This window comes from Saccopteryx leptura, chromosome 2 (assembly GCF_036850995.1).
Source record: "Saccopteryx leptura isolate mSacLep1 chromosome 2, mSacLep1_pri_phased_curated, whole genome shotgun sequence".
Taxonomy (NCBI): domain Eukaryota; kingdom Metazoa; phylum Chordata; class Mammalia; order Chiroptera; family Emballonuridae; genus Saccopteryx; species Saccopteryx leptura.
In genome coordinates this window covers 252,443,105-252,469,431 of record NC_089504.1, presented here as the reverse complement: position 1 = coordinate 252,469,431, position 26,327 = coordinate 252,443,105, and the positions used below count along the sequence as shown (strand labels likewise).

The 26,327-nt window shown below is 55.6% G+C and overlaps 1 protein-coding gene across 3 annotated transcripts in view; it reads right to left on the bottom strand.

Annotated features, from left to right (window-relative positions):
- Positions 1-26,327, bottom strand: part of LOC136395874 (carboxyl-terminal PDZ ligand of neuronal nitric oxide synthase protein-like) — a 119,423-nt gene that overhangs the window by 67,326 nt on the left and 25,770 nt on the right. For 2 of the 3 annotated variants that reach the window (XM_066371354.1, XM_066371355.1), the window contains exon 2: positions 15,404-15,475. The exons of the other annotated variant lie outside the window; for it this stretch is intronic. In XM_066371354.1, coding sequence (XP_066227451.1) covers positions 15,404-15,475 — 72 coding nt within the window. The remainder of the gene's footprint in view (positions 1-15,403; positions 15,476-26,327) is intronic. 3 annotated transcript variants of the gene reach the window in all.

The window sequence follows — 26,327 nt, the reverse complement described above, 5'->3', positions numbered from 1 at the left end:
GCCAACTTTGCTCCAATGGAGCCTTGGCTGCGGGAGGGGAAGAGAGAGACAGAGAGAAAGGAGAGGGGGAAGGGTGGAGAAGCAGATGGGCACTTCTCCTGTGTGCCCTGACCGGGAATCAAATCCAGGACTTTCACACGCCAGGCTGATGCTCTACCACTGAGCCTACTGGCCAGGGCAAGGCACAGTTCTTAATTTCAAGAGGGTAAATCGAGCAATTAGGCCAATCGACTGCAATTGTTCTCAAACCCAGAATTCTGTTTTAGCCACAAAATCTTAAATGTGGAGAGCAGTCCCTTCAGTCATGTTTCAGCTCGGAGGACCTGGAGGCCGGCTTTCTGCGGTGGTGGTCATCAGCACTCCGGCAGGGGCAGGGGGAGGCACAAGGACTTGCAGGCCCAGGGAATCTGTGCCCTGCTCTCTGGAATGAGCCACAGGCAGCCGGCTCTCTCCTGCACCCTGTGCTCCGCCCTCTCCCCGTCCTAGAGTAATGTCTCCGGCTCGGAGCTAGAGTAGGGGAACCACAGCCCTGGGACAGTGGGCTCAACAGGCCTCCCATGCACCCTGCTCTCTGAGGGAGAAAAGGTGGGCAGTCATCCCCCTAGGGCAGCCTGGTCCCAAGGCGCCTGCAGGGCCTGTGCTGGATGCTCTCTCCCTCAGGGCCCGGACGCGGCCCCTGGGAACACAGCCCTGCAGCCCTGAACACATCCTTAGGTCCCGCATCTCTGCTTTCTCACTCAGGAAAGGGGCAGGCCACTGGCACCTGGGGAGGAGTCGAGAGAGACCACCAGCATCCAGGGCCAGCCCCGAGTAGCCTCAGCAAGTCCCTTCCCAGCATATGCGCTGGGCTGGAAGGAACCCTAAATGTCTATTCCTCTAAGCTCTGCATCCCAGGCCCCTTCCCCTCAGACTTCCAACTAAAAAGCACTTTCTTTAGTATTTATGGACGTGTTTCTAAGGATGAACCAGGCTCAGTCCCCTCGATCCCTGTCACAGACTCAGACCAGTGAACGTCCAAGGAGCCCTGGCTCCTGTCAGAGCCCAGAGCAGGGTGCACAGGCTGCCGAGCCTCAATTCTATTCCTCACTGGGCGGCACATCCTCCACCACGCAACCGCACCCTCTCCGGGGCAGGTGGAAGTCCAAGGGAAATGACACCGTCACGCAATTAAACACCAGACAAAACTGGCAGGATCGCACTCCGTGTTTCCGTTTGTATTTGGTCCAAGCACTACCTTTTGGGGTTGCCTGCGAGTGGTCCCCGCATCAGCCTAAGCAAATGTCTCACTAAGTGGAGGCTGAACACCTCCCCATTACCCACCACATGGCACCCGGGACGATGCCGTCAGCAGTTAATCATTACTCAGAGCGTGGACTCTGCCCTCAGAACGTGCATTCCGCACACCTGTCAGTGAGCACACATGCAGACCTACGTGGCCTCACTCACATACCCAGACTGGAAGGTGAAAGGACCGGCCGCCAGTGAGCAGTCTGAACCAGCCTTCCCGACGGCTCCATTAGTTAACTTGGAAAAGGCAGAGTTTTGCTGCCTGACCCACAGAAGGGCAGGGTGTGCCAAGGAAGCGTCCTGAGCCTCCAGTCGTCCTTTGGGCTTGCCCTCCACCTGTTTACAGAGCAGCGGCTCACTGCCCGCCCACCCTCCCTGTAACTCTGACAGCTCTACTCTGTGTCGCCAGTCGGACACTTTGTTGCAGGACTTGTGTCCCAGACAGCTCCACCCCGCTCCCCTGCTGCTGCACCGCAGAGCCTCATATTTCCACGTCACCCGCCTGTTCCCAGACACTCACAAAGCACCTACTGTGTGCTGTACACCTCTCGAAGTCCCTGGGCACACAGACTTCTCGGCTAGACTCTGGCCTTAAAATACACGGAACGGGTGACTTGGTCACACTGTCACAGAAACGTTGGTCTCGCTGCCCGAAGAAGAGCCGGCACGGGGGAGCCTGAGGCCGCGACCTCCACGTCCTCCACCTCTACCATACAGGGGCCTTCCTCCCCACCCGCAACTGCCAGACTCCCGTTTCACCACATTTCCCTTCACACTTTCGAAGAAGTGAGAACGCTTCAGACAGTGTGGAATAATCCAGGAGAGAGGGAAGATCCTGTACCCCAGGAAGATGGCAGCCATGGCAGACAGGAGACAGCGTGGGTCCCTGAGCTCCCCCGCCTGTGTCCCCAGGAGGAGGGCAACCCCCTGGGCTCCCCCATGTACAGGGGTCTGTAGAGGGCGCCGAGGGCCCAGGTCTGGGAGAGAGCAGCTAGGGACTGAGAGACCAGAATTGGGAAGACAGCATAGAAAGCCCAAATCCTAACATTGGTGTGGATAACTGTCCTCCAAACCTGTATTCACAAACCCACTGAACACTGGACCCCCACCCCCCCCACCCCCCACATACAGATATCCTGACCTCGCTCGCTGCTCTAGTCCAATGTCCAGCCCGTTTAGTTATTCTGACAATAGCTCACCTTTTACTTGGAGCCTGTCGCTGGTCTGTGACCTCAAGGGACAGACCAGGTTGTGGCCAAAGGCTGCTGTCGAGAGGCTGAGTCCAGTTGGGGAAAGAAAACTACCCTGCAAGTTCTACCCAAGAGTAATGGGCCCATGGGCTGCAGGCAAACAGGGCCGCAGGAATGGGGCAGCCCGCCAGGAGTGGCTGGGACCACGTCACGGAGAGGAGGGACAGGAACGGGACAGAATGGCCCCAAGGAGAGACGGACAGGGTTTCCAAACAAGAGAGCAGGCATGACAAGGGACAGGAACCGGCAATACCGTGGTGACTATGGGAGCGGCGGGCACGTAGGTGCCCTGGTGAGTGAAGGTGGGGGTGAGGAGCATGTGGTCGGGGAGCATTTAAACACCAGGGTCAAGTACAAGGGTCTGTTCCCTCGTCTATCAGCATGTGACACTGAACGCATCCTGTGTGTGCATGCCGGGGCCTCACACATGACATGGGTTCAGGGACCCAGAGCACAGCCTCCTGGAGAGACAGCAGGCAGAGCAGCCGTAAAGGACACAGTGAGAAGCACTGTGAACACAACACTTACGGGGCAGCAAAGACGGGGCACCTGCTTCACACTGTTAATAGTAATAAGTATAAACACGGTTATTCTCTTTTTATTTTTTAACTTTTTAAGATTTTATTTATCCATTTTTATTGGAGAGAAGGAGAGAGAGAGGAAAGAGAGAGAACAGAGGGAGGAGCAGGAAGCATCAACTCCCATATGTGCCTTGACCAGGCAAGCCCAGGGTTTTTTTGTTGTTGTTGTTGTTGTTTTTTGTATTTTTCCGAAGCTGGAAATGGGGAGAGACAGTCAGACAGACTCCCGCATGCACCTGACCGGGATCCACCCGGCATGCCCACCAGGGGCAACGCTCTGCCCACCAGGGGGCGATGCTCTGCCCCTCCGGGGTGTCGCTCTGTTGCGACCAGAGCCACTCTAGCGCCTGGGGCAGAGGCCAAGGAGCCATCCCCAGCGCCCGGGCCATCTTTGCTCCAATGGAGCCTTGCTGCGGGAGGGGAAGAGAGAGACAGAGAGGAAGGAGAGGGGGAGGGGTGGAGAAGCAGATGGGCGCCTCTCCTATGTGCCCTGGCCGGGAATCGAACCCGGGACTTCTGCACGCCAGGCCGACGCTCTATCACTGAGCCAACCGGCCAGGGCCGCAAGCCCAGGGTTTTGAACTGGCAACCTCAGCATTGCGGGTCGACGCTTTAACCACTGCGCCACCACAGGTCAGGCTAACTTTTTTATTTATTGATTTTAGTGAGACAGGAACATCAACCTGTTCCTGTATGTGCCCTGACCGGGGATCAAACCGGCAACCTCTGCACTCTGGGACAATGCTCTAACTAATGAGCCATCTGGCCAGGGCTAAACGGTGTTATTCTAAATGTCAGTGTCCATCCACTGAATGCCTTCCCCATGCCGGGACCATGCTGACCACTCCTTTTTTTTTTTTTTTTTTTTAATTTTATTTATTCATTTTAGAGAGGAGAGAGAGACAGAGAGGGAGAGAGAGAGAGAGAGAGAGGGAGAGAGAGAAGGTGGGGAGGAGCTGGAAGCATCAACTCCCATATGTGCCTTGACCAGGCAAGCCCAGGGTTTTGAACCGGCGACCTCAGCATTTCCAGGTCGACACTTTATCCACTGCGCCACCACAGGTCAGGCCTGACCACTCCTTTTAATGCTCAGAGCACCTCTAGTTGCTGCTGCCCCCACCCCATCTCAACCAGGGAGGAAGCAGATTTTCCAAAGCCCTCAGAACTGCTGCGGGCAGCCTGTGGTCAGAGGACAGGAGAGTCCAATGAAGACGAGCCTTCTGCATCAGTGGGGCAGCCCCCGAGGGAGCCGCTGGCCAAGCCCCCAGATGACCCTACACAAGACAGACTGTCTCACCCAAGGTCAAGTGCCCCTCCCAGGATAAAAAAAGGAAGTCAGACTTCCTCAAAGCACAAAGGTGCTCTGCCACCTCCCTCCCCGAGCCTCCAGACCAGCCCGAGGGATGCAGGCTCAGGCTCAGGCTTCTGGCTGCACCAAAAGCAAGGAGGATATGGCGACCTCGCCCACCCTTGGCACAGAGTTGATGGCTCCTCTTCACCGTCTGTGAGAACATATAAGAGAAAAAGGCCACTTTCTTCCCCGGGAGCCCCTGAGACAGACAGACTGTGAATCCTGAAAGGTCACAAGGACGTTTGCAGACACAAACCTCCAACAGGGAAAGAGAAAGTGTGGTGCCCTTTGAGGAAAGGTCTCAAAACAAAATTAGGCACTGAAAATCGGCTCAGCACAGGGAGGCCTGTCCTCAGAGAGGGGCCCCCAAACCAACGGGATCCCATGTTCTGCACAGACATACTGACAGGCTTTCTGCCAGGCTGGGCATGGCCGGGGGTGGGGGCACCGTCTGCTCCAGCCCAGTTGTGGAGGCTGCGCAGGCCCACTCACCGCAGAGGGGAGCGCATGGGGTATAGGGAGGTGGTGATGGCGAAGTTGGGAAACGTTATTTAACCACAGACATAGGTGGGAAAGGGAGTCGAAAGGGGGCGAGGGCAGGTCCATGGGGATGTTGTCTAAGGCTGTGGGGGGCGGTCTTGTGTGTGTGTGTGTGTGTGTGTGGGGGGGGTGATCCTAACATGGAAGTGCCAGCCAGCCGGCGTCTCCACACAGCTGCAGACGGCGGCTCGGGTGGGAAGGTAATCTCCTGATGAGAAAGAATGAAAGAAAAGAAGCATCCATCCAGAAATGGAAAACGGAGCTGCAGACTCTAATATCCTGGGCGGGGGTTGGGGCAGTGAGGAAAGCAGGGCCCCAGGCCTCAGGGAAGGCTCAGGAAACAGAAGCGATCTGCCTAGATTTCTGGGAGAGTTCCCTCTCCCGCCCTCCCCCACGCCCCAGATCTCTAGGGAATTGTCAGGGAAGGGAACAGACAACCCAACTGAATTCAGATCAAAGCCAAGAGAACTCAGCCGTCTGGCTGCTATTCAGGCAAACAGACAAAGATTAGGAAACGGTAGGGAGAAGAGGGGAGCCCAGGCCACAATCCAGAAGCACACGCCCCTCACCCCACTCACCCCCACGCGGGCCGGGAGAGCCTGGGAGTCCACCTCCACATAGTTCAAAACAGGCAGCCTGTGAGGTTGAATCTGGAGCAGGGACATGGAAGCGGCCCGCTCTCATGAGACAGTCCCAGCTCCCACCCCAGGGTCTTCCACCCTGTCAGCACCACCTCCCGCAGCACAGGGACGCCTGGCAGCCAGAGAGCCGCTCTCATAGACACTTAAGTAAACTCCACTGCCAGGACACTCTGCAGCAGCTGCTGCTCCCTCATCTCAGGAATTTCTGGGCAGAGGCCACAGGCTCCTCGCACAGGGCACATTCCAGGCCTCGGCCAGGGCTCAGAGTGGAGGGCAGAGGGTCTGGCTGCCGTCAGGAGGTGGGACCGGACCCCATCTCAGGCCTTGTCGCTGTCTGCACAAAGGAGGCCTGGGTCAGTCATTTAGAAATCCGGCTCCGTGTTCATGCATCAGCAGCCAGGACAGAGGTGGGCTGGCCATGGTGGAAGCACAGACCAGAGAGGCTGTCCCAGACACACAGCTGAGCTGAACAGAGGGGACGTCCTCTCGGGGGGGGTGAAGGCGGCCATCAGCCTCTTAGCCTGGGGCCCTCATGCAGGTGCTCAGAATCTGCCATCCCCAAGGGCCCACCAGCTAATTACCTCACTTCACCCAGGCCAGTGCCTCTGGGGGGTTCATGCTCAAAGACCTTCCTTCCCACCCTTGTCTGAGAACCTCTCCTGTGGCCTGTCCGGCTCAACAGAGTCATCTCAGAGAGCAGCAACTTTCTTTTTTCTTTTTTTTTTTTGTATTTTTCTGAAGCTGGAAACGGGAGAGACAGTCAGACAGACTCCCGCATGCGCCCGACCGGGATCCACCCGGCACGCCCACCAGGGGCGACGCTCCGCCCACCAGGGGGCAATGCTCTGCCCCTGGGGGGGGGGGTCGCTCTGTTGCGACCAGAGCCACTCTAGCGCCTGAGGCAGAGGCCAAGGAGCCATCCCCAGCGCCCGGGCCATCTTTGCTCCAATGGAGCCTCGGCTGCGGGAGGGGAAGAGAGAGACAAAGAGGAAGGAGAGGGGGAGGGGTGGAGAAGCAGATGGGCGCTTCTCCTGTGTGCCCTGGCCGGGAATCAAACCCGGGACTTCTGCACGCCAGGCCGACGCTCTACCGCTGAGCCAACCAGCCAGGGCGCAGCAACTTTCACACCAGAGTCTGAGACGCATCTTGAAACTCTCAGATGTCAGGTGGACAGCCCAGGCCAGCAGTTCCCAGACTGGACCTTCATCAGAATCACTTGGTGGGCTTCTTAAGCCCCAATCTGTTGTTTCTGGGTCAGGTCTTGGGTGGGGCCTGCGGCTGTATGTCTACTGACCTCCCCAGGGGAGCCTGGGCTGCTGCTTGGCAGGAGGGTGGGGTCATTGCAGAACCATCGGCCCGGCTCCCTCACCTCATCCAGGATACAGGGTTAGGAGACCAAGAATCTGTCGTTGACCAAAAACCCTGGTCAATTCGCTTAACTTCAAGGGGACAGCCACCCCCCCCCATCTGAGTAGCAGGGACCCCATTAGTTGAGCGCCAACCCCGTGCCAGGCAGTAGGCAAGCACCCAGCCTCCATGACCTCGTCCTTAACCGATAGGGCACAGCCAGGCTGAAGCGATAGTGTGATGGCAAAGATGATAACGATGATCATTGTTCGAGTTAATGGGCCAATATATCACCTTGATCAGAAAGATCGAAAGTCCGTGACAGGCGTAGAGGTCAGCCAACCCCTTCCTGCCCAGGGCCTCTCCACTGGGGGAGGGGAATTCCGCCAGCTATCTGGACGGAGTGGCAGGAATGTCTGGAATCTCTTATCTTCCCCTGCAGTCCAAGCTACTCCTCCAGCAGCTCAGCACATCAGGGAGCAGCCCTGGGAGTCAGTCCTGGGGGCTGAGCCACCCGCACCTCCCGGTGGGGCCGGCAGCGGGTGGACGCACAGGAATGAGGGGGTGCAGCTCCTCCCAGCCGCACTGGGTGTACAGCAAAGGAAGCACTTCTGAGCAGGAAGGATGCCAGGAAAAGGATGCTTAGAGCGGAGCAGAGAAGAAATCTCCCCCTCCCCCCCCCCCCGGGGAGAAACTCTCAGCTGGGCAGAGGAGCCCGGGCAGGAGGTACCTGCCGCGGAGCAGTGCCTGCTCGTCAGGGGATACAGGTCCTCCCTCTGATCGCTGTCGTGTGCTCTGGGTCAGAGGTCTGGGCACACAAACGCTGAAAGTCAAACTAAGGCCCCTGAACAGCTGCTTTAAATAACCTGCATAGGCTGGTCCAGCTCCAGGGTGGATGGTTGTGGGGTGGGGGCAGTGCAGCACAAGAAGACCCCTGCTGCTGGGCACAGACACAGCTCTCAAATCACTGACTTTGCCTAGCCCAGAGCCCCCCTCCCCCACCATCCTGCTTACACAAGGTCCCCAGTTCCTGAGGTTCTCAGACCACTAAAACATATTCAGAGCCTGACCAGGCAGTGGCACAGTGGATAGAGCAAGGACTGGGACGCAGCAGACCCAGGTTCGAAACCCTGAGGCCATGGGCTTGAGCACAGGATCACTGGCTTGAGTGTGGGATCATAGACATGACCCCATGGTCGCTGGATTAAGCCCAAAGGTCGCTGGCTTTAAGCCCAAGGTCGCTGGCTTGAGCCCAAGGATGCTGGCTTGTGCAAGGAGTCACTCACTCTGCTGCAGCTCCCCAGTCAAGGCGCATATGAGAAAGCAATCAATGAACAACTAAGATGCTGCAATAAAGAATGGATGCTTCTCATCTCTCTCCCTTCCTGTCTGTCTGTCCCTATCTGACTCTGTCTCTGTCAAAGAAAAACAAAACAAAAAAAAACCTAACGCGTTCAGAGAAGATAGAGTCTGGGGTTGGAGAGTCCACCATGCAAGGAAAGATGGCTGATAAGGAGAGATGCTGCCTGAGATATTAGATCAGGCGGAAGCTGACAAGCTGACCGGGAGGGGACAGTGTGTTCCATGTGGAACTGGCCCAAGGGTCGGAAGGTAGGGCAGGGACCATGAAAGCCATGTGACTGTCCTCATACCAACTATGCAAGGTTAGGCTCCACAAAATCTCATTAGGTGCTTATTTCCGGACCTGGGTTACAAACAGGGAAGGCCCTCCAGGACCAAGGCCTGCCCACCTCCAACCTCACAGCAGGTCCTTCAGCCACTGGAAGAGGCAGAGCTCACCCTGTCCTCCCCACCTCATCCTTGCTGGTCCCTCAGTCGTGGACAGGGCTCTGCAAAGCTGGCTCAGCGCCCACAGTCAGACTCAGCTCCAACTGCACCTGTTCCAAAAGGCCTTCCCAGACATCCGGGGAGCAGGCCATGCCTTCCCCACATCACTGGGTCCCACCCCTCCTTCCTGCCTCACAGGACGTAGCACTGGCTGGTGTCACCCCTGTTTCTCTGTAGCTGCACCATAACTGCTCTTCCCATTCGAGCAGAAGTTCCACAAGGGAGGGAGAGACCTCACACCTCCGGTTCCCAGTGCCGAGAACATGGTCAGATCATGGTACTCAAATATTTATTGATTGAACGAATATTTGTTGACACACCGGCACCATCCATTTCTCCACACACGAGGAATCTGGCTCTGCATGCAAAGGCGTGGACTTTAGCACTTGAATTACAGAAAACTGGTTTGCTTCGAGAAAGAATGGACAGACCGCTAACAAAAATATGCCAGTTTTTCCATAATAAGTCATTAGCAGGACTGAATGGGGCCTTCAACTATTTCCATGTTTCAATGAGACGAAGCCAGGCTATAGAGGGATGCTAATCTGGCTTTTTTTTTTTTTTTTTTTTTTTTTGTATTTTTCTGAAGTTGGAAACGGGGAGGTAGTCAGACAGACTCCCGCATGCGCCCGGCCGGGATCCACCTGGCATGCCCACCAGAGGGCAAAGCTCTGCCCATCTGGGGCATTGCTCTGTTGCAACCAGAGCCATTCTAGCACCTGAGGCAGAGGCCACGGAGTCGTCCCCAGCGCCGGGGCCAACTTTGCTCCAGTGGAGCCTTGGCTGCGGGAGGGGAATAGAGAGACAGAGAGAAAGGAGAGGGGGAGGGGTGGAGAAGCAGATGGGTGCTTCTCCTGTATGCCCTGGCCGGGAATCGAACCCAGGACTCCCACAAGCCAGGCTGACGCTCTACCACTGAGCTAACCGGCCAGGGCCTAATCTGGCTTTTTTAACAGCAGCTTCCCATGATAAATTCCAGGCAGTTCTTCATAATGGGATGCTCAATGTACAAAAGACCATTCTCAGCCAACTGTTCAGCGTTAGGAGATTTGGGAGTGTCTGCATGCTCACTGCACTAGATGATGGTGTGCAATGCACAAACACACAGCCCAAGCTCACTTTACCTCTGATGTTCCCCCCGAAGGGTTAACAGTGGTCAACCAGATGGCTCTCTCATGCCACAAGTGAACATAATTAGCCGTTCTCTGTGTTTGCCTGAGTCAGGGGTCAGGCTCTGTGAAAATATGAGTGCTACCCAGGCACCTCCAAATCCGTCCCCAACAGAGCAAGTGGCCAGACCTCACAGGGACATGAGCAGCAGCACCGTCGAGCTTGGTGCAATGGCCACAGAGAGACCACGCAGGGGCCCCGTTCCTGGCAAGGAAACGTAGAACCGTCTCGTTATGACAGTCTGTGGATCAGAACACAAAGCGCATCACCCAGCGGGCCACGAAGTCGTGCGAAACGACTTAGTGTCGGCACGGGCGCCCTGACCGTGGGGTGGCCAGCCCCTCTTCCCCGGCAGACGGGGTGGCTGGCGGCAGCGAGATTGGGCCTGACTCTGGGCTGCTGCTCCTTCCTCCACACGAATGGCAAAGCGAGGACGCTGAGAAGGTCACAGCACCACAGCTCTGTGTCCTGGGGACGCCCCCAAACACGCACTGTCTAATCCTTGATCTCTGCATGGCTGTATGAGTGCGGCCCCCAGGTGGGTGCTCGCGGCCCTGAACATGCACCCCCCCGTCAGGGACCTGTGCCCCCCTGGCCCATCCCCAGTGTCCTCTACCCCACCCACCTGCCCAGGACTGCACACACCTCTGCACATGGGGGCAGAGCACAGAACTGCACACTGGACTTTCAGAGGGCACCAGGCAACTGGGCAACACATGTATCGAAAGCCTCAGAATTCTTCAGGCACTTGAAGCAACAATTCCCCTGAGTGGTGGGTTCTAAAGGGAGAATGCTCAACGTCCCTGGGATGTGGACAGAGAGCTACGAGGAACTGGGGACAAGCTCAATGTCAAGCAGTGGCGTCTGGGTAAACAAACAACGACGCTCTATCTACCTGACCGAGGGGAACGGCATCAGCCGCAGGAAGCAGCTGTAAGGGGTTAATGGTGTGAGGCGACTTTACCAAGTATTCAGTGAAAAAGGTGACAGAAGCTTCCACAGAAGATCTCATTTTTGTTAAAAAAATATTCCCTTTTTGCTAAAATTATAACCTATAAGGCTCAAACCCAAAGCTTTTACACTGGCTATTTCTGGCCAGTTGTTTTCTTTTTTTCCTCTTTTTAAACGCTTTTTTTCATACAATACGTGCGACCCAGGCTTTAGATCAAGAAAAGAGGAGTTACTATTTAGAAACAGTTCAGTGCACTGTGGGCACATCTCACAGGCTCAGCCGCTCTGCTGCGGGAGCCGGCCACGTCTCAGCGCAAAGCACAGGGCATCAGGGTCCCTGCCCACGCCGCACATGTTCACAGGTGCTGGCCAGGCCGCAGCCCCACTGTGCACGTCCTGCGGCCTAGAACCAACAGTGCTGGGTACAGACCTGGCCCAGCAGGACTGCCCTATCTTGATCCATAATTACAAGTGTTATTCTTAACACTTGTTATATGTATGTAAACAGAACGTTTAGAAAAGCAACTTAAACTGGAAGAGGAGGAGGAGGAGGAGGAGAGAACTGCTTTTCCAGCTCCCAGGCAACAGCCTGTCATCACACTTGGCCCTTTCAGGACGAGCCCCTGGGGGTGCTGGGGGGGGGGGGTGGCCTCAGAACTTCAGTGTCTCTGGAGGGGAGATGGGGGTGTCAGCCCAGGTCCAGGATGAAAATCTGGCTCCAGAGAAGGGAGGTGCACGCGTGCCTTCCTTCCAGAACTTGCTGCACGGCAGGCATCAGTGGGTGTGTTTTTAAAATAAAAAGAGCAGGAGAACTGAGGACATCTAAACCAGAACCGTCTACAGGCCAGTGAACTTCGGGCAGTGGAAATGGGGACCAACAGGCAGGGAGGGGGTGACACTGTCTCCAGTGCTGGCTCCTGTCATGCTGGGGACTCCAACACCAGACGCAGCCATCGTAGGGCACAGCCCACCTTCCTGTAAAACTGGGCACCCAACCTGACCAAAGATCTGAAAGGGCCTGCGCCCAGCACGGCTGCCTGCCCTGCGCCAGCAGCAAGCAGCCCCGGCGTGGGAGCAACCAGGCCTCATGCAGAGCTGCCCTGAGCTCGGCTGTTACAGCTGTGCAGCTGAAAACATGACGTCATGTCCCCTCGTCCTCCCCTCCCCTGCAGCTGCCGTCCGCTCAGACCTCGGGGTCCCTGGGGACAGGGAGCAGGATGGCCACATAGAGACTCTGGGTACCTCTGAAACTTCCTGTGCCCGGCTCGGTGCAGGGATCAGAGGAGAGCGTGGGGAACCCGCACCCTGCAGCCACCTGGAGCAGAGAGCGGCCAGACCTGAGTCTGAGGCCCGCGGGGTGGTCTGGCCTCCCCCACTCAGTGCACACTCGCTGCTACAAGACAAGCAAGGCAGGTGTGGTTGGCAGAACGATGACTCCTGACACCCCATGACCTCATCCCCGGCAAGAAGGGCTTTGCAGGTGTGATTGAGAACTGTGAGGCTTGGGCCAAATAGCTCAGTTGGTTACAGCACCATCCCAAAGCGCAGAGGTTGCTGGTTCAATCCCCGGTCAGGGCACATACAGGAACAGATTAATGTTCTTGTCTCTGTCTCCCCCTCTAGGTCTGTCCATCTATCTCTCTTCCCCCCTTTCTCTCTCTAAAAATCAGTCAAATAAACATGTAAAAAATTTTTAAAAAAAGAAAAAATGAGAACCCTGAGTCAGGAAGGTGTCCCAGGTGGACCCAGTGTAACCACAGGGGTCCCCCTAAGAGGGAGGTGGGAGGGTCAGAGCCAGAGAAGGACACGTGAAAGGAAAACAGAGTCCAGTGATGTACAGCGGCCTCCAGGCCCTGTTAAGGGATCAGAGCCTCCCCTAGAGCCTCCGGAGGACCAGCCTGCTGACCACTGCACACTTCCAACCCCGGAACTAGAAGCTACCCAGTCTGTGTTGTTCTAAGCTAGTACATTTGTGCTGACCTGTTCCCACAGCAACAGTAAACAAACCCAGGACCCCAGCAGTCCCACTCCTGAACAGACATTTAGAAGAAGTCAGAGCTCAGCCACGTTCACTACAGCACCATTCACGGCAGCCAGAAGGTGGAAAAAACCCAGGTGCCCACCCCAGACGAACGAGTAAAAGAAGTGCTGTACACAGCCAGCTGGACACTGTGCAGCCCTAGGAATAAAGGAAGTCCCGCCCCCGGCCACGGCCTGGACCAGCCTGGAGGACGTCATGCCAGAGAAATACGCTGGGCACAAAAGCACAAACACAGAACGACTAACATAAGGTACCTGAGCTGTCAAGTTCACAGGGACCAGAAGGACAAAGGTGGGTCACTCCCCATTAGAGATGACCCTCTTCCATCGAGGTGCTGAAGGGGAGTGGGCAGTGGTTTGTGGCTCCTTGCAGCCCAGAGGTGCGAGTTAGACGGCTCCCACGCTCCCCTGGGAAGAAGCAGTGTCCCCTCTAGTCCTCACCTTCTTGTCCTCCCTGCCTGCCTGGGCAAGGCCTCTCCCACCTCGAGCCCTGACTGCGCAAGAAGTATTGCTCCCTGTGAAGTTCTGTCAGATGTAAATACAGTAAAAGCTGCCTCCATCAAAAAAAGAAAGACAGAACAAAGGTGGGTGCCGGTTGGGGCGGAAGGAGGGCAGCTAGTGTCTGACAGGGGCAGATGCGGTTTTGCGGGATGAACGTTAGGAGAATGCTTACCACGGTGGACCACACACCTAAGTGCTCAGGGTTGAGGTTAGGTGTTTCTGAACCACCAGCAATTGTGAAAGCCCATTAAAAAAAAATAAAAGAAAAGACTCCCTAGTTCAGTAACATAAACTTTAAAAGAAAACCTACACAGCATGAGAACACAGGAGACGAGGGGAGAGGGTGGAGGGAAACAGTCAATGGACCCAGTGTGTGCATGGGGTCAGAGCGGACGCCACAGTGTGGACCTAGGGGCCACACAGTGTGGAGGGGAGCCACACAGCTGGGAGCCCCACGCTGATGGGAGCCCACCTCGCTCTCTGGGGGCCATCCCCATACTGCCCGGGGCAGAGCTGCAGACAGGGTCAGGGAAGTGGCACCCAAAGGCCAGCTGAGGGGATGGCACACAGCACAGATGAAAATGATGGGACCCTTCTCCTGACGGCTGTGCTCCGGGGACTGGCCGCTGCCCTGGCCAGGCTAGGGGGCCTCGTCATGTGTGTCCATAAGAGCACCTGGGAGCCCACACGCTGCCCTGTCCTACCCAACGCTGGCCTCGCCCTGTTCAACCTAAAAGGACAGAGTCAGGAACAGTCTTTACACAGAAACTCCCTGTCCTAGTTCCTGACACTGTGATCACAGCCAAACAGCTTTGGAAAGGAGAAGAGAGAAGAAACAGCCACCTGGGCCAGCGGGGGCCGGGGGCCAGGGTACAGCTCGAACGGGGATTGGGGGGCAGCCAGAGGCCGGGGTACAGCCTGGGCTGGGGGTCTTCTGGGGGCTGCAGTACAATGTACAACACAGATCCAGAGCCTGTGCTATTCCTGGTGACCAGTCTCAACAAACGGCTGGACAGCTGACCAAACAGCTCACTGGCCAATTAATTTCTTGCTCTAATTTAATGAGCTGCTCATTAAGCACTGGAAGCAGGTCACAGGGATGGGAGCTCCTGGCACATGGCCCCGCGGCTGACAGGTGACGAGGGAACAGTGGATTCCTCCAAAGGACAGAGAGCCCGAGCCAGGCTGCACCCAGGGCTACGGCCCGCCTCCCCACACCCACCTGCTCCGAAGCATCGCTGTGACCCAACTGAACTCCCAAACCTGCCTTCTGAATGCACAGGCCGGACATAATGCCTCCTGTTCCGTGCAGAGCAGGTGGACAGAGCCCGTCACAGGGCCCAAAGGACGACCGTATGTACGCGCTCTCTCTCTCTCTCTCTCCCTCTCTCTCGCTCTCTCTCTCTGCCATGTGCCAGAGCCAGATGCGTGCTGACCAAACCCCCCCCCCCCCCCCGAGAGCCCTCATGTGGAAGAGGAGCATGCCTACTCCCGCATGAGAGCCCACAGCAACCGACCAGGAACTTCTGTTGAAATCCCACACTTGTTCTCGAAGTTCCAAGTAAATCTCACCTTACATTCCACAGTACATAGTTTTAGTTTCTCATGTGTGGGGTGAACTAACAGCTATGTATCAAGCCTCCCCCACCTCCCGTGCCACTGTCTCTGGATGAACGGACACATCACCATCCCCCCTCGCAGACCCACACGGCCTCCAGGGTGACAGGCATCTCAAGGGGAAGCAGCAGATTGGAGAGAGGGCAGACATTCCCCCAGCCACCTTTTCCACTTTAACCTTGGCCTCTAAGGGAAGTCCACTGGCCATCTCCCAGCAGCCTCCCTGCAGTGCTGAGGGGTGGCCCCCTCCGGCCCCTCCCTGCCCTGCCCCGCGCTCACCCGGATCCGGCGCATGGCAGCCACTATCTCCACTCTGCTGTTGGGCCGAGGCACATCCAGGCTCCCGACGTACTGTGGGGAGAAGCACAGCTCGTGAGAACGCAGAGGGCGCGTGTCCCCAGCCAGGCAGGCCAGCCCTTGCCTCCCCATTTCCCAAGGGCCCCAGGGGGTAACTATTTCCAACTTTATTTATAAAAAGCAAATAAACAAGAAATGACCATGGCCTTTTTCGTTCTGTTTGTTGGTCAAATAAGTTTGTAAATATGATAAATATGTTTGCTTGCTTATAGTTTGTATTGGGTGTGGGGGACAGGCTGTAAGCAGGCCGGGTCATTATAGCCTAAGGCTTAGTTTTAAAACTAAGCTTTTCTCCACACCCTTGACTGATTGCATGATGTGGGGTGGTGTACTCTCATGAGAAATCCCATTATGCCTCAGATAAGTGACTTTGTATCAGAGACTTCCTTGTTTGTATATTGGATAAAGGGTTTTAGTTTCTACACTATAAAGTGGAGCAGACCAGGAGCTTGCTCTCTCTGGGTTCCTGCTATCACCATTGCAGGGGCCTCCCTGACACCTTGCCCTTCATGGGAAAAGCAGGTTTTCTGCTTTTCCCTTGTCTTCTCCTGTGGCTTGCCTGTCTTGGTGAAACACCAATAAATAAACAAGATGGCCCACCATCCTCCGACCCAGCCATTTCTTTACCATCTGCCCAAATCCAATGGGAACCTGCATGTGAATGGCTACAATGGTGGCTCCTGGCCTTACACTGTTCTTCAGCAGAGAGGCAGGGGGCAGGCTCTGAACTCTATAACAACTCCCCGTGAAGACCCGCCCAACACCGTCCTGAGGCAACACATTGGCCACTCTGTGTGTCTATCTCCTCATCTGTAAAATGGGATTCCAGAAAAGACCTCGTGAGCTAAGGTGTTCGTTCTCTTACACAAACCTGCCTGGCGCATACTGAAACACTCTAAAAGGGAGGGGGGGTTATGTTTTAATTAATGCTAGACTGTTGAGTGAGCCCCAGATGTTTCAGAGAACTCACACCCTTGAATAAGTTCCCAACTGGAGGAAAGGAAAACATTAATTATATTCTATTAAAATTTTTAACCCAATTATACCTCTATGTAAAAAACAAAACGACCTGCAGGCTGATGTGATGCTGAGACATATATAATGTCTACAATACAAACAATTCCTCACAGCGCTGGTGCCCAACCTTGAGTGAGCTTCTCCCTTATCCATCGCCACGAACAAGAGACCAGGACCTGCGGACGTCTCTCCTCCACCTCCCCATCCACACCACCACTATGGGGTCCTAGAAAACCTTCCTCTCACACTGGCTGCACACAGGCCCCGCCCCAGCCGCCCCACGCCCTCCCCGCCCTGCCTGCAAGTCCTCCACCAGGAAAGCAGAGAGCTCTTTCTAATGCAAATCAGACTCTGTTACTCTCTTGCTTAAGAACCTGCCACACTGGCTTGCAAAGCTCTAGAGATGACAAAGCGCTCAGCGTGGCCTGCCCAGCCCACATGTCCAGCCTCAGCTCATACTGCTGGCCTCCCCGTTATTTGGAAGGTCCTCAAACTCCCCACAACTTCCCACACCCAAGGTGTCACACAGCTGCCCTGAACCTGGAGCAGTCAGGACTGACTTGGCAGCCAGACCTCCAGAAGTTCCTGTTCCCTCAGCCTTCACATAAGTGCCAGGACCTCATGACCAAGCAAGGTCCCATTAGAGGTGGGCCTGGGACTGTATGGTCCTCCCACCTGGATCTCTGCCACCCCAGGAAGGGCCTGCAGCCCAGGGGGACCCACAAACAGGCCTGAATACACCTACCCAGGTGGGATCTACCCCACCCTCTACCTCCGCCCATCCCATCGCTGCCCCTCAGGAAGGGCACCCCTGGACGAAGAACCCCACTCTGGGGTGGGGCAGTGGGAGGTCTGGGTGCTGGATCCTCACAGGAGTATCTGCCATTCCTGAATCACCCTGAGGACAGTACAGCAGAGCTACCTGTTGGCGACTTAACCTCCTGGCATTCTATTCTGTAAAACTTTGTAAGGGTTTCTGTGCCAACTTCCAGCAGTCCCTGTTGTGAGATGCCACAGGGCCTCTATTCTGAACTTCTACGCAGATTTTAAGGGGGTGAGAGGGGAGGGAAAGGAGTTTAAAATACCAGGGCTTGCCTCTTCTTCCTTAGCAGGATCCGGAAGGAATATGCAGCCACGGCTGAATAATCAGGATGTGAGATTATTTTATCAGTTTATCTGTGGCTTCATCTTCCGGACAAGCAGGTGTCACCTGCACATAAGGGTCAACAAAGGACTCCAGGGATTTCTGTAAGCTTCTTGGACAACCTCAGCCTCTGGGCTGGATAACTACCTCAGGAAGCTTTTCCCATGTTCTTGCTGCCACCCTGTTTTCTGAAGGTGAACCTCTGAAGACAACGATAAGCTGAGCTATAGTGTCTGCTGCTACGGAAATCATAACATGGAAGCAGCAAGACACAGCAGGCTGGCAGTTACCAGTCTCACCACCACCCAGCAATCTGTGGGACTTTCGGCCCCTGCCCTCCTCAAGGACTCCCCTTCTTTCTAAATGTTTCCAGAGACCAGGAAGAAACTTACATATGAGTCTAAAATAAACGCATCAGGTAATCCTGCTTCTGATGACATGGGAGCAACTCTATCCTCAGACTAGACCTCCTTCAAACAACGCATGGGAAGTCTGGACTAGACACAAAATAGCTACAGAGGAGGCACAAAGGGAAGAAGGTAACATTAAAGTTAGTTAACGATACTGTATCGACATTGGCTCACTTGTAACAAGTGTACAAGTGTACCACACTAAGAGGTCAAAACAAGAGACTAGGGAGGAGGGCATGTGGGAACTCTGTCCTGGCCACCTTAATCTTTCCTTAACCCTAAAGTCTCTCTAAAATTAAGTCCCTTAATGGAAATACTAAAACAACTCTGAAGGCACTGGAGAAACCAGCACTAGGTGAGACGTGTCCTCTGCCCAGAGCACAGCCTGGCGGGCGCACCACAGTCCAGCGGGAGCTCAGGCCAAATGGTTCGCTCAGATGCCTGGGGGTGGGGGAGGAGTGGACACCAGAGAAGGGGCAGCCGGAGGAGAAACCTGACACAGAAATCCCGACAGGATAGTGTCACAGAGGGGAGCCCCCAAATCGGATATCCGCCACACCCAAGTCCTTGGATGACCCCAAAATGCACGTGTGCACAGGAGGGAAAACTGCCCCCCTCCAGAGGGAAAGATTTAGGATTCAAGAGCAGCCAGGTTTACTGTCTGTGAGGACAAAAGTCTGCCTCTTCAGAAGACAGCAGAGACTCTGTTGTGTGGCTATCGAGACCCCACCTGGATGGCCAGTGCAGGCCAGGCCACAGGAAACACCACTGGGCCACGTGTACCTGGGGCAAAAGAGAGGCCCACCCGTGGGCAGCACATAAGGTCCCTGCATCCCCATGCTCCCAGCTCTCAGCTTCCCTCTGAAGACTGCTCAATTCTGGGGCCCCCTTGTCACATTCCACAGTCTCCAGGCCACACCGGGTCCTCTCTCCAAACATACACACCAGCAGAAAGAAATTAACACCTGCTTGTCCCTAGAAAACCCCAGCCGTGATGCCCCATCTGACTTATTCCCTTAACCAACCTCTGTCCTGGTACCTGCTGAAAACTTAAAGTCACAGGAGCAGAGACTTCAAAGCCAACAGGAATGTTGGGAGTCACGTCCAAGGCTACATTACAAAAGGTCTAAATAAGAATGCATGACAAGAACTTGGCCAGGCATTCGGCCAGTGCTCACAGCACTGGCCACTGTCACCCACCTGACGGTGCTCCCGTCCCATTCCCTGACCACATTTACCAGGGTCTCCAGGAGGAGGTGTGCCCCCTCATGTCTCCCTCTCTGCCTCCCCCTCCCTCGTATAACGTGGCCCCTTGAGTCTGGGACCTCGCCCTGCAGTCCCGTGTCCACAGCCCCAAGAGCAGGGCCGGGCACAGTGCTGGCAGAATGGGGAACCGCAGTCGGGGTAAGTGACCTGCCCAAGAACACAGTCTGCGCACGCCCCCCCCCCCCCCAGGACAGCACCACACGATGCCGGGCAAGCCCTTCCCTGCTGAAACGGCTCCTAGTGCCCTGTGGAGCAGCGGCCCCAGCAGGGTTGTGAGTGACCCGACTAGGAGTTCTCGCCTCATTTAGCAGTGAACAAAGCAGCACTAAGGGCAACGGGGCCCAGATTCTGGGGCACACACTCAGCCAGCGTTCCACTAGGTGCCCAGGGAGGGGGTGCTGCCGCAGCACCTCCACCCCACCCACCAGGAGGCTCACAGTTCCCCAGGTACAGAAGTGTGCGGGGGCAGAGTGGGGACTTAAAGGGGTCCCTGTGGTCATTCAGCACTGTCCCTGCCCCCAACTGCCACAGGACAGAAGCCTCACTGCAGGTCCCTGTCCCTGCCCCCACCCCCCACACACACACCAGGAAAGCTGTCACAATGTTTGAAATGCAGCCACACACTGTCTTTGTTTATTTGTGGGCTACAAGGAATTGGGGCACATACATTCCTTTCTCCCCTGCCAGCTCCTTCCCCCCAAAGGAAGCAGGGTTTATTCTCAGCCCGTCTGACTCAGCTATGTCTCTGTTGATCGGGGGACGCACAGTGAGTTCCCGAGAGAGAGGAAGACATATGGCCACCCAAAACCTGCACACGGGTGTTTGTAGCAGCATGACGCCTAACAGCTGAGAAGCAGAAACAACGCCCACGCCCACCGACGAGGGGTTGGGCAGAGAAGAGGGGGCACCGCCATGCAGCTCAGCAATGTTGGGCGATGTAAAGGAACGGAGCGCGGACACATGTGGCAAGGTGGACGGACCCAGAACATGTTATACTGAGTGAGGGAAGCCGGTGGCAGGAGGCCATGTGCCGCATGATTTATCAGGAATGTCCTGATGAGGTTAATCCATAGAAACATAGTTTCCAGTTGGCTCAGCGGTAGAGCGTCGGCCTAGCGTGCGGAGGACCCAGGTTCCATTCCCGGCCAGGGCACACAGGAGAAGCGCCCATTTGCTTCTCCACCCCTCCGCCGCGCTTTCCTCTCTGTCTCTCTCTTCCCCTCCCGCAGCCAAGGCTCCATTGGAGCAAAGATGGCCCGGGCGCTGAGGATGGCTCTGTGGCCTCTGCCTCAGGCACTAGAGTGGCTCTGGTCGCAACATGGCGACGCCCAGGATGGGCAGAGCATCGCCCCCTGGTGGGCAGAGCGTTGCCCCTGGTGGGCGTGCCGGGTGGATCCCGGTCGGGCGCATGCGGGAGTCTGTCTGACTGTCTCTCCCTGTTTCCAGCTTCAGAAAAATGAAAAAAAAAAAAAAATTGGAAAAAAAAGAAACATAGTTTCCAGGGATTAGAGGACAGACCGCTATGGGTTCAGGCTTCCTTAGGGGTGGGGGCAACGTTATGTGATTAAATGGCAGTCACAGCCGCATGGCAGTGTCAATGTACTGAGAACCGCCGACCCGCACACACTAACGGGGAATTTCACAGTGTGTGACGTATATCTCCATAGATCTGTTACTGTGCGTCTAACTAACTGCCCTACTTTGGGCTTGCCCTGGACGGGAAACCAGAATTGCAACCAAATCAGGTTCCATGGAAGCTAGACACGCCTTCCTTAGGGCAAGGCTGCGAGCGCCGTGTCTACGTGGGCTGTTCCACCTTCTCTGGGACTTTCCGCTTGCTGACTGCCACCTGGATGCTGGAGTCCACCTGGTAAATAATCGGTGGGAGGTTTGGCAGTAAGTTATAACATCTGAGTTTTAGTTCTAGTTCTAGAAGATCTATATCCTCCCCAGAGAACATGGATTTTTTTTTTTTTTTTTTTTTTTTTTTTACTGTAAGAGCATGGTGAGCCCTCACACTTCTGCTCCCCGATGCAGCAAAATGAAGCAGAAGCTCATGAAACGGACCTTTTCTGTATCACACGGAACCTTCCAGAGAAAAAAGTCCGAACACCACACCATTCAGGGGCTAGCTGAGCAACCTCAGTACAGAAACAGCACCAATCTTCTGGGCAGGGATTTATTTTTAAAGACACACACACACACACACACACGATAAAATAACACATTACACATTTTCCAACTCAAAAATTCCAACATGCAAAGAGTATGACTGAAAGGAAAAAAGGAACAAGTCATCTCATGGTGCGATGAAGCAAAGGGAGCCGGATTGGCCTGACCTGTGGTGGCACAGTGGATAAAGCGTCGACCTGGAAATGCTGAGGTTGCCGGTTCAAAACCCTGGGCTTGCCTGGTCAAGGCACATATGGGAGTTGATGCTTCCAGCTCCTCCCCCTTGTCTCTCTCTCTCTCTTTGTCTCTCTCTCCCCCCCCTCCTCTCTAAAATGAATAAATAAAATAAAAATTAAAAAAAAAAAAAAAAAAAAACAAAAAAAAGGGAGCCAGATTTCTGGGGGAACGGATAGAGAGCACAGACTGTGTCCTGACTCACGCCACACGCATACCTGAGACGTCCATCTCTTCTGTGACCCTGCTGCGGTGCTGACCAGCCTGTGCTCAAATCTTCCGTGGAGTAATGGACCTCAGACAAAAGTGGCTGGAAAGGGCACCCTCGTGGCAAGAAAACTGTCCCTATGCAGATGCAAGCTCCACCCCCTCCTCACACGCAGACACCTGTCACCACCTGGGTGCCCACCAGCCTGCTCTTCACAATGAACATAGCTCTTCTGTCCTCTATAGAGTCCCAGGACATGACAGACGATGCTTCTGCACAGACGGCAGCTTTCCCTGAGGTCAGGCAGGACCGGCAAGACATTATCTGTCTGTGTCACCACCTCCAGGCAGCCCACCCAGACTGTCCCAGGATCTACCCAGCAGGCCTCCTCGAGTCCTCGTCACTCTCATCCTCACCACAAAACAGCAGAATTCTCACAATGGTTTCTCAAGTACTCATCCAAGTAAACCAAAGGAAGCAGGACGTCTGACAATTGAGTCACACCAAAGGGTAGAGAGAAAGGGCTTAAGAAAAGCCACAGGAACAAAGAAGGACAGTCACTAAGAAGAGCTCACAAGGTGGCCAGGAGGGGAGCAGAGATGGGGTAGGGGCAGGATTGTGAAGACAGCTTCCCAAGAAGAAAAGATGGTCAAGACGTTAACCGTGCAGATTCCTCCAAAGTCTGTCAGGCCCAACAAGACAGGACACTGGTGTCCGACGACCGCATGTTTGCTCACGGTCACTCAGGTAGCTTCAGAGTCAAGGTGAGACTATGACACAGGTGTCGTGGCTTCCAAGCTAACGCTCTGAGAATAGACAGAATTGGATGAACCGACCAGGCGAACTGACCCCTAGTCTGCCACCTGTGAGCTGTCCTGGGGAGCTAGCCGGCCGGTCAGCCTCCCTGTGTGGCTGCCGGCTCCTTGTCTGTGAGGCGCATCCCCGTAGGGCTGCCACGGGGACTCCATGAGGCCACAAGACCACATAAGCACAGCACACACGCCTGAGAACTGCAGTTCTTTTTACTGCAGGATTACAGAGCACGTTCAATTCGCAAAACACCAGGGAGATGAGAAGGGATGGGGGTGATTAAAGAATGACCAGCTCTGTCCGGATAAAGAACTAGGTTTGGAAATGACTGCCTGGAGACCTCAGTGAACACAGACGTGCAGTGAGGGAAGAAGAAGTGGCCCTGGACAAGGACAGAGGGGCCGCAGGCGGTTTTCTTGGGGATAGGAAGCAAGGCCTTGGCCACAAGGGTGAGACGGAGGCAAACCTGCCCAGGTACCGCTGCCCATCACCCCATTCCGAGACACCATCAGGACAGCAAGGCGGCCATAGCCTATCAAAGACTCTCCTAAGGAGAAAGTGGTATTTCCACAAAGATTTCTGCAGAGCGGTGGGAAGAGTCACATCCTACAGCACAGAGCTAGCTGAACACACATTCTGGCTAGATGTTCCTGTTCCTCGTCCCCATGGGTGGCCTCATCATCCATCTCCGTGCCCCACACACAAAGCCTCTCAGCAGTCTGTGTGTGCCCCCTACAGCAATGCACAATCCCACAGGACCCCGTGACACTGTCACTCTGCCTGAGCACCAAGCGCTCTCACATGCATCCCCTGTCTATAAGCCCCAGACAGACCATGTCTAGTCTTGTCCTCGAGTGGCCAGTGGGTAGAGCTTCCCCGACAGGAGAGGAGAAAGCAGGCCACAAGGCCATGTCAGCTCCTGGCCCAGTGACCACACAGAGACATGGCCTCTCAGGGCTGGCACCTCTGTCCTGAGCCCCTCATGCCTGGAGCTCTAAAGGGCAGCCACTGGGGTCAAAGGCTGGATACGTCCTGAGCCAGGGCCTTTCCCTAAGGATACCCTCCACCAGATGCCCACAAGCTGTATGGCCCCTACGTACAGGACACAGGGCACAAGTGGGAGGAGTGACCCCTCCAGGGCACCTTCAGGTGTGGTCACATGACCCACTGTCCTGCTCTGCCTGGCACTGTCCTGGTCTTGGCACCGACAGAGCCACACCCCCGGAGTCCCAGTCCTGGGTGAACCTCATCCTGCCTGGTTGCCCTGGGTGAGTACCCCTCCTCTCTGCCCTGAGTGGCTTCACTAGCGAGATGGTGAACACGTCTGGCCTCCTGGGTGCTGCAGGTGCTGGCGGCCCTGCCTGCTGAGCACACAGCCTTGCCCGTGACTGCAGGGAGAGACGGAAGAAAACGGCACTGGACAGAGAGCAAGACCCGCCCCTAGGGACGTCCTAGGAGGGGGGATCCCGGCCGCAGCCCTGTCCTGACCAGGCTCCAGGAATGCCCTCTGATCACTGGCCCTCAGCCTCCTCCTCTGTCCTCTCCCAGGATGGACAGTGGGGCAGAGGGACAGGATAAAATGCTTTAAAATGCTGCTCAGGGCACAAAACCATGATTAATAACCACACACAAATATCTACATATGTATTTCTGTGGAAATTCCAAGAATTGTGCCCCCCTCCCCCATCACCACAAAGTCTTATCCCCTTGGGCCACTCTTCCCACACTGACCAACCAAACCACCACGGGAGCAGAGCGGCCACCCTCACCCTCACCCTCACCCTGCCCCTGCCCAGCGGGACAGCTGCCCTCTCCGGGCTCCAGCTCCTGAGGGGAGGACGTGCGAGGACACCTGTTCCCCTGCCCTCGCAGAGGGTCGGCGAGGCTCACACAGTCAACAGGAATGTATTTTGAGGAAACAAAGCCCACAGGGGCAGAGGTGACATTACAGTGATAGGGACCACGGGCCCCCACTAGGAGGAGGAGACACCGTTGGAGGGAAGAGGTGGCCGAGCCAGTCCAAGCGCAGGGGTTCCTGTGCCCTCTGCCGCCTGCCTGCCCGGGAGCAGCACCCTGCATGGCTGGGGTTGGCGTTCCGACACCACCTCCCCCCTGGACGGGAGGCAGTTTTCAAGGCACCACGGCCCAGTCTCCACAGAGAAGCATCGCCAGATGGTGCCACTGGCTCCACTGTGGGCAGCTCACAGAGGCTAGTGGAGAGGAAAGGGTCTAATGTCAGCACCTCCAAGGTGCCTGTGGGGTCTCAGGATCACCCCTGTAAATGGACGTCACCCCTAGGTGGCTGGTTTGATGGACCACAGATAACACATGTGGAGCACAGAGCCTGCAGCCACTAGGGTAAGCTCCTCTGTGAGGTGCTTGAGAGTCACAGGGACACTCGAACACCATGCTTCCTCCCCCTTGGCTTCCTGTCCTGCCGCCTGGCCGGGGTGAGCAGAGGGGCGCTGGGCACAGAGTGCTCACAGGGAATGCTTGGTGGACATCTTCCTTCTCAGATGTCACAGCCTTTGCAGAGACTACAAGGTCTGGTAAAGGTGGCACAAACCACAGGGCTCATGACCATGTTTTCCTCACCTCACTGACGATACTTCCCGACCACCCCATGAGCTCCAGTGTGCTCTGGGCAGAGGACGTGACCGGAGGTCCCCACCACCACTCGGGTCACTAGAGCACTTCTAAAGGAGAACCCTGCTGTCTCTCTCATTCCTGATGAACAGAGGCCCCAAGAGGATGGAATAGCCAGATGGCACAGCTGGACCCCAGCTGGCAGCACGGACCAGCCCTCTCCCCAGGGTGCACAGTGGGTGGGAACGCTCAGGTGGTGCCCGCGTCCAGCGTGGCTCCTGGGTCTCGCCTCCTGGTGTCACAGTCCCTCTGAGCGAAATAGGCCACCTAAGCAACCAGCACAATGTCACACATGTGACAGACTGGGAACCTGCAGCCAGGCTTGGGAGACGTTATTGCCTCCGTGTGCACCTGTCTCCCTCCCTCTGTCTCTCAGGTCACAGGTCATTTATCCTGGGAGCAGTCGCCACGTCATAGAGACGCCAGCAGCCCCACAGTGGGTCCATGAGGCACAGAGCCACGGCCTCCAGCCTGCCTGCACCTTAACCTAACCCATAGACACCATGTGTGACAGTAAGTGATTGTGGTCGTTTAAAGATGCTCAGTTTTGAGGTAAATTAGCGGGAGTTGTCACCAAATCAGCACAGTTGTATCCAAAGACTACCCAAAGGAGTTGGGACTGCTGCTGGTTCCCCGAGTTCCATAGGACATTCAGTGGGAGGGACAGAGAGTGTGCGAGTGACCACACCACACCCCCTTGCACACCTGCATGTTCACACTCACAGACACACACATGCTACAGGCCCTACAGGCCAATCCACGGATATTGTAAGCTTTCTTTCCAGCAGGTGTTCTGTCTGCAGGTTCACAAATGCAGAGGAATCTGAGCAACCCTAAGAGAAACACCCAGTGTGTATATATATAACAGCAAGACAGAGTGGCGTGTGCACACACATGTGCATTCAGGCACAGCACAGAGCAGCGTGTGCACACATGCTT